This window comes from Galeopterus variegatus, unplaced genomic scaffold, assembly GCF_000696425.1.
Source record: "Galeopterus variegatus unplaced genomic scaffold, G_variegatus-3.0.2 Scaffold6327, whole genome shotgun sequence".
NCBI classification, from domain to species: Eukaryota; Metazoa; Chordata; class Mammalia; order Dermoptera; family Cynocephalidae; genus Galeopterus; species Galeopterus variegatus.
The window spans coordinates 74,570-81,789 of record NW_007732438.1 but is presented as its reverse complement, the minus strand read 5'-3'; the positions used below and the strand labels follow the sequence as shown (position 1 = coordinate 81,789).

The following is a 7,220-nucleotide window of genomic DNA, read 5'->3' as shown; positions in this document are numbered from 1 at the left end:
TATGTGGGATCCGAACCCTCGGCGGGAGCGCCGCTGCACTTCCCAAGCGGTGCACTGTAGCAGTGCGCCACCGGGCCGGCCCGACTTACTAGTTATTTGAATTAGCCACCCTAACCCATCCTGTTGGGAATGTCCTGATGGCTCTTTGAATTTGGAGCCATCGGGCTCTCTGAGGCAAGACTCAGAAATGACTTGAGCTACAATCACACATTTAGGACTGAGTTCAATTCAGTTACATGTTGTTGCATCACTGCTGAAGCCAGTATAAACATTGTTTAGAAACAGTTGCTCCTGTGGCATCATTCACAGTTGCAATTTCTCCTGTGCTCTCATCACCTGTGTAAACTCCATAAAACATACTAAGTAGTAGAACTTTCAAGACTAGCTGCAGTAGTCTTTAGCATTTTTGCCCACAGACTCCACCACTCACCACAGACTCTGAAATTGTGCTGTCCTGCTGCTTATGTTGAAGTTAACCATGGAGTTAGAGCCACCTGAGGATCTGTTACCAGAATTCTCCCTGCCATCATAGTTCTTAGGGATATACTAAATGTAGAATTTACTGTCAGGATCCTCCTGAAAGGCTTTTAAGAAAAATGGATTCTAGCAAGATGATGATCAGGAAGCTATGTGGCTTTAGGGAGCTGGTACCTTCTGGGAGCTGGAACCTTCATATCCTGAGCAGTTGGTATAACATAATTACTAGATTTATATCAAGTATATAAATATCAAAAATGGGGGGAAAGTTACCCTTAAATAACTGAATTGCCTAGGTCTGTAAGTTCTGGGGAAAGAAACATTGGGGATGACAAAACACATCTACTTCATAGCACAAATTCTTTTTTTTTTTTTTTTTTTGTCTTTTATCTTTTTCCATGTCCCNGGCCGGCCCCTATAGCACAAATTCTTATTGGGCCTATTTCCTCCTTCAAGGTTCATAAAGGTTACTTCAGAAGATTCAATAACTTCATTGTTAGAGCAAGTTTCCTAGGTTATGATTTATAACAACCGCTGACAACCGTTAGCCAGTGTGTGTCAGGGGAAATGAACATGAAACACTCCACAAGTGGGCTATATCACTGCGATAAAACCTCAACTTTATAACCTAAGGTTAGATTCTAAACCATGAGACTCCATTATGGGTGGCTATACATGACCTTTTAATAAAGCAGGCTATCAGTCATCTAAAAAGTGACAAGGAAACAAACTGCAGTTCAAATCCATTGGGAATATCTTTGGATCTCTGATCCTCTGAGGGGGATAGCAGCTAAGTCTTAGAAGAAAAACTATAAACACACAAAGGGACCTATCTACGCACAGGGATATGCTGTTTCCCCCCTTTTAATCTAAATTTATCATGACCTGTTTCTCACCTAAAATATTTTTTTTTAGCACCTATCTCATGAACCACCAAGAGCATTTAAACAACAGTATTTTTTTTAAGCCCACGATGACAACTGTAACTGCCAAGTACGTGATAGAAGAACATGTGAACAGATTTTATTTTCATCTCAAGAATATTTAAATTGTGGGGGGGAACTTCAGCTTTTATTGTTAGAATTTGACATGTTTCAAACGTGATAAAGGGATCACTGTCATCAAACAAAAGTCCACCTAGTAAAGTTTTAGGTGACCAGTGACTTTGTCAATTACATCTGCTGGTCCTGGCCCAATTCCTAGGACAGTTCGAGAGCCTGGTGCAATCTGTGTACGTCCAGCATCTTGGATTAAACTTACAGTCAGTCCCAGCATTTTCGCATGGGTCAATAATTCAACCAAGGTTTCTTCATCAGGGGCTTTGACCACTACTTTGGGCTGGCCACAGTATTCCCACTGTTTTAGCACTTCAGGGTTTCTCCTTTGAATTTGCTTATAGGCAGAAACTGCAGCATGAGCACACTGGGCAGCCACTTTTCCTTTTCCCATCTTCAAGTCATTTCGAACCACAAGAATCATTTTGTACTCTCCACTCTCTCCCAAGATGCTTGCTTCAGTTCCAGTCTCTGTGTCTATCTCACTTGTCAGTCTTTTGGGGAACATCCCAAAACGTACTCCGAGGCTCCAGCCCAGGCACATGCCACAAACAACTCCAGCAGCCAAGCTGAGTGTACCAGGGTGAGCCAAATACTCCATAAGCAAGGATCTGGAGAACATCTTGAGGAAAAGGAAAAAAGTTATCACTACCTAGCACTGAAAAGTTATAGGCTTATCAGATAAACACTTTCTAGGCAGCAAGCAACATTTTTGAACTATATAAAGTCATTCAGAAAAAAGGCAAAATAATAGTTTACATCTTATGCATGTATCCTGTTTTTCACCCTTCTCTACCCGCTGTGTACTAGAAAAGATTCAAGCATCCACATGAAGCAGTTTAGGTCATTTTGAACCTTGATGTGACTAAACACATCAAGTTCAAAATTTCTGTTCCTTACCCTACTAAATCTTATGGAGAAAGGAAATGTAATGTTTTACCAAGATGTCTAAAAGATCTAGAGAAACCTAAAATAACTCACCCCTCTTCTCCAATACAGTGCTTATTCATGTTCTCATAATGCAGTGGTTCTCAATGGAGATGGTACCAAAGAAGGTCTCCTCAGAAAAACCTCAGAGAAGTTTCTGTTGTCACAATAATTGGCCAGGGGTGAGGTGTGCTGACATTTACTAGGCCTGAGCAAGGATGCTAAAAAATCTTGCAAAATGAAGAGTTGTCCTGTTGGACATTAGTGCAGGTAAGAAACTATTAACACATGAGATTAGACCCCAACTTCATTTTACATATGAACACAAAGTAATTTTTGCAGTTTGAATATATACATGTTTGACTTTGCAAGATGGGGTTACGTCTCATAAACCCACTGTAAGTTAAAAATATCCTACATTTAATACACCGAATCTACTGATCATCATAGCTTAGCTTAGCCTACGCTAGATGTGCTCAGAACACTTACAGTAGCCTACAGCTGGGCAAAATCATTTAGCACAAGGCCTGTTTTATAATAAAGTGTTGGCTATCTCATGTAACTTTTTGAATACTGTGCTGAAAGTGAAAGACAGAATGGTTGTAGGGGTACTCACTATCAAGGCACACGGCTGAAAGCACGCTGGGCTGAAGAATGTTTGAAGCATTGAACTAAAACTAATTGCTGGATGACAGGGATGCTACAGTGACAGGGTTATCATTTCTTCTGACGAGGCTTGAGAATAGCTACTAGAAAGCACTGGGGCATAGACACTTGATGGCTTAGAAGGAACAGTGTTCTTCAGGAAGATATCAAGTTTTGACTGTACAGGGTTTTTTTTTGTTTTTTTTTTTTCATTATATATTTCTCTATAACAAGCAAAAGCATCCTGTATCTGCCTGTCTGTTCTTACAAATCTCTTGTGATTGAGGTCCATCTCTTCTAACATCTGCATACCACTTGCTAATAGTAGCAAATGCCTCCACCAGTTTCTCTGCTGTGAACTTTCTCGGTACCTCAGGTATAACTTCTTCCTCTGCTTCAATTTCTTCTTTCTTCCTCCAATTTGATCAGCTCGTCATTGCAAAGATCTTCAGCTACAACTACCCTATGCAGCTCTTCCCTAAAATTTCTGACACCTTCATTACTGGCACTTGCTGCTTCACTGCTGACCTTCACATCATGAAAATTACAGTGCCTTTTGAGGTGATGGAACCAGCCATGACTTGCTATAAACATTTCCAAATATGCAGGATCATCAGCACACTCTTTAGCATATCAAAAAGACTCCTTGCCTTAGCCTGGATTGTCAGTAGGCTAAGTGCCATACACTCAGTATTTCTCGTCTTCTATCCACATGACAAGTAATTTTCCCACATCAATTGTCCCAGCTCTTTTCTTCATGATGACAGTGGATTTAAGTGATGCCAACAACTTCAGTTTATCACTGATTCCCTTCTTGTTCTTTAAAATGATTAGAACTGTGGACTGTTTGACATGTGATGGCTACTACTGGCTTGTTGCCTTCATCCTGGGCAATTATCCTGAGTTTCATCTCAAGAGTAATTGCCTTCCTTTTCTTCATCTCACCAGAAGCAGGAGGCACAGATGAGCGTTTTGTAGACATGATGGGATGCGTAAACGAAATATCCAAAAAAAACCACTGGCAACACAATACAGTGTAGAGTATCAGATGCTTACCCTTATGATTGCATGGCTGACTGGGAGCTACAGCTCGCTGCTGCCACCCAGCATCACCAAAAACTATCTTACTGCATGTTGTTAGCCCAGGGAAATATCAAAATACACAGTACAGTTTCTACTGAATGTGTATCACTTTCACACCATTGTAAAGTTGAAAAATCATAAATTGAAACAAACAAAGGGTGGGCAGGGGGAAGAAGACAGAATAATCACAAAAATTTCTTGAACTAAGTCAAGTGAACAGATACAATGTGGGGGGGGGAGTGGGTGGAGAGGAACAGGTGAAGGGACATAAAAATCAACTACAATGTATTTTGAGAAGTAAAATTTTAAAAAAAGAAAGAAAAGAAAAATCATAAGTTGAACCATTATCAGTCAGGGACTGTCAATACTGAATTTTCCAGAAGTATAACTATCATATAAAATGAAGGAAGATCATCCTTTATCATTTATTAATTTAGAAAATCCTGTTACTCCAGCAAAGCTGTTCATATCTGAGTCACCAATAAGACATATCAGTCTACATTTGAGGCCACTGGATTTATAATGCTTCTATGTATAGATACAAGNTATTTCTCGTCTTCTATCCACATGACAAGTAATTTTCCCACATCAATTGTCCCAGCTCTTTTCTTCATGATGACAGTGGATTTAAGTGATGCCAACAACTTCAGTTTATCACTGATTCCCTTCTTGTTCTTTAAAATGATTAGAACTGTGGACTGTTTGACATGTGATGGCTACTACTGGCTTGTTGCCTTCATCCTGGGCAATTATCCTGAGTTTCATCTCAAGAGTAATTGCCTTCCTTTTCTTCATCTCACCAGAAGCAGGAGGCACAGATGAGCGTTTTGTAGACATGATGGGATGCGTAAACGAAATATCCAAAAAAAACCACTGGCAACACAATACAGTGTAGAGTATCAGATGCTTACCCTTATGATTGCATGGCTGACTGGGAGCTACAGCTCGCTGCTGCCACCCAGCATCACCAAAAACTATCTTACTGCATGTTGTTAGCCCAGGGAAATATCAAAATACACAGTACAGTTTCTACTGAATGTGTATCACTTTCACACCATTGTAAAGTTGAAAAATCATAAATTGAAACAAACAAAGGGTGGGCAGGGGGAAGAAGACAGAATAATCACAAAAATTTCTTGAACTAAGTCAAGTGAACAGATACAATGTGGGGGGGGGAGTGGGTGGAGAGGAACAGGTGAAGGGACATAAAAATCAACTACAATGTATTTTGAGAAGTAAAATTTTAAAAAAAGAAAGAAAAGAAAAATCATAAGTTGAACCATTATCAGTCAGGGACTGTCAATACTGAATTTTCCAGAAGTATAACTATCATATAAAATGAAGGAAGATCATCCTTTATCATTTATTAATTTAGAAAATCCTGTTACTCCAGCAAAGCTGTTCATATCTGAGTCACCAATAAAACATATCAGTCTACATTTGAGGCCACTGGATTTATAATGCTTCTATGTATAGATACAAGCAACCATCAGTTTCTTTTTCTAGGAGAGGAGTATCCAAGCATTTATATAAACAGGGCCACTATATTTATAGTGCTTATAATTGGTGCCCTTGGAATCCTGCCGAGCATAATCCACACGGCATAGATGACAATCCAGGAAACATTTATTTTATCATAAATTTCCTTTTTATTCTTTATGTTAAGGTTAGGACATTTTATTAATGTTTTTGAAATTATATGGTAGATAAATTATGCAGTATTATCAAATACTTTCATTTCAGGATAGTATAGCAGAAGTTAACAAACTTTTTTTAGATATAATTCACATACCATAAAATTCACTCTTTTAAAGTATACAATTCAGTGGTTTTTAATATATCCACAGGGAAGGGTTTGATCCCTATTCTGGCCATCCACCAAAAACTAAATTAATTAATAAATTAATAATAATATATCCATAAGGCTGTGCAACCATCACTGTGTGAACATCATAGAGCATAATTACACAAACCTAGATGGCATAACCTAATACACACCTAAGCTATATGTTATAGCCATTATAATCTTATGGAACCATCATCGTACACATTATATGTTCTTGACCGAAATACCGTCATTTTCCAAAGTGGCTGCACCATTTTATATTTGTTTTACATTTATACACAAATGATTTCTTATAATAAGTGTGTGCTGGCTCTTCTAGGGTTGAGAACTTCTGCTCTAGTGCCTTAGGACTTGGTCTCTAATTCTGAAACAAACAAAAACAATGCCCTTGCAAACAGATCTGCATATAAGTCATGGCTGTCTCCAGATCTCAAAGCAGGAGTGGGAGACAGTAGTTTTAAGGAATAAGCCTGGCCAAGAGGCCTCCAGTAATGGTTAGAGAACAAGGGATTATGGATTATACTTAATCTCTAAAGAAAAGAAAACAATGTCTATAAGTAAAATGTTTATAATGTATCCAAATTATAAAAGTATAAGTTAACATAGTACACTTCTGCACTTATGTATTGCTTTTCTTTTTTTTTTTTCTTTTTTAAAGATGACTGGTACAGGATCTTAACCCTTGACTTGGTGTTGTCAGCACCACGCTTTTCCCAAGTGAGCTAACCGGCCATCCCTATATAGGGATCTGAACCCGTAGCCTTGGTGTTATCAGCCCCACACTCTCCCAAGTGAGCCACGGGCTGGCCCTATGTATTGCTTTTAAAGGCTGGATGTAAGTCAAAGGTACAGTTAATAAAAAAGTAAAACAGGGCCGGCCCGGTGGCGCACTCGGTAGAGTGCGGTGCTTGAGAGTGCGGTGGCGCTCCTGCTGAGGGTTCGGATCCCATATAGAGACCGGTCCGCTCACTGGTTGAGCACGGTGCGGGCGCGACACTGAGGGTTGCGATCCCGTTGCCGGTCGCGGTGTGGGCGCGACACCGAGGGTTGCAATCCCGTTACTGGTCACGGAAAAAAAAAGGTAGCTCCAGAAAGGATTGCAAATGGAGAAAGGGATGCAGAGGGGTTTTTTTGGTAGATTTTTAAGAGAGTGTCTTAAAAGTAAAGGATTCTAATGTACTTAGGTA

At 39.5% G+C, this 7,220-nt stretch overlaps 1 protein-coding gene across 3 annotated transcripts in view; it reads right to left on the bottom strand.

The window, feature by feature from the left end:
- Positions 1–1,474: 1,474 nt before the first annotated feature.
- LOC103606127 (peptidyl-tRNA hydrolase 2, mitochondrial) overlaps positions 1,475–7,220 on the bottom strand; it is a 12,417-nt gene continuing 6,671 nt past the window's right edge. For 2 of the 3 annotated variants that reach the window (XM_008590716.1, XM_008590717.1), the window contains one exon: positions 1,475–2,154. In XM_008590716.1, the coding sequence (XP_008588938.1) occupies positions 1,615–2,154 (540 nt within the window). In that variant the 3' untranslated portion in view covers positions 1,475–1,614. Of the gene's footprint in view, positions 2,155–2,513; positions 2,521–7,220 lie in introns of those variants that run through there. The other variant, XM_008590718.1, reaches the window with a different exon arrangement.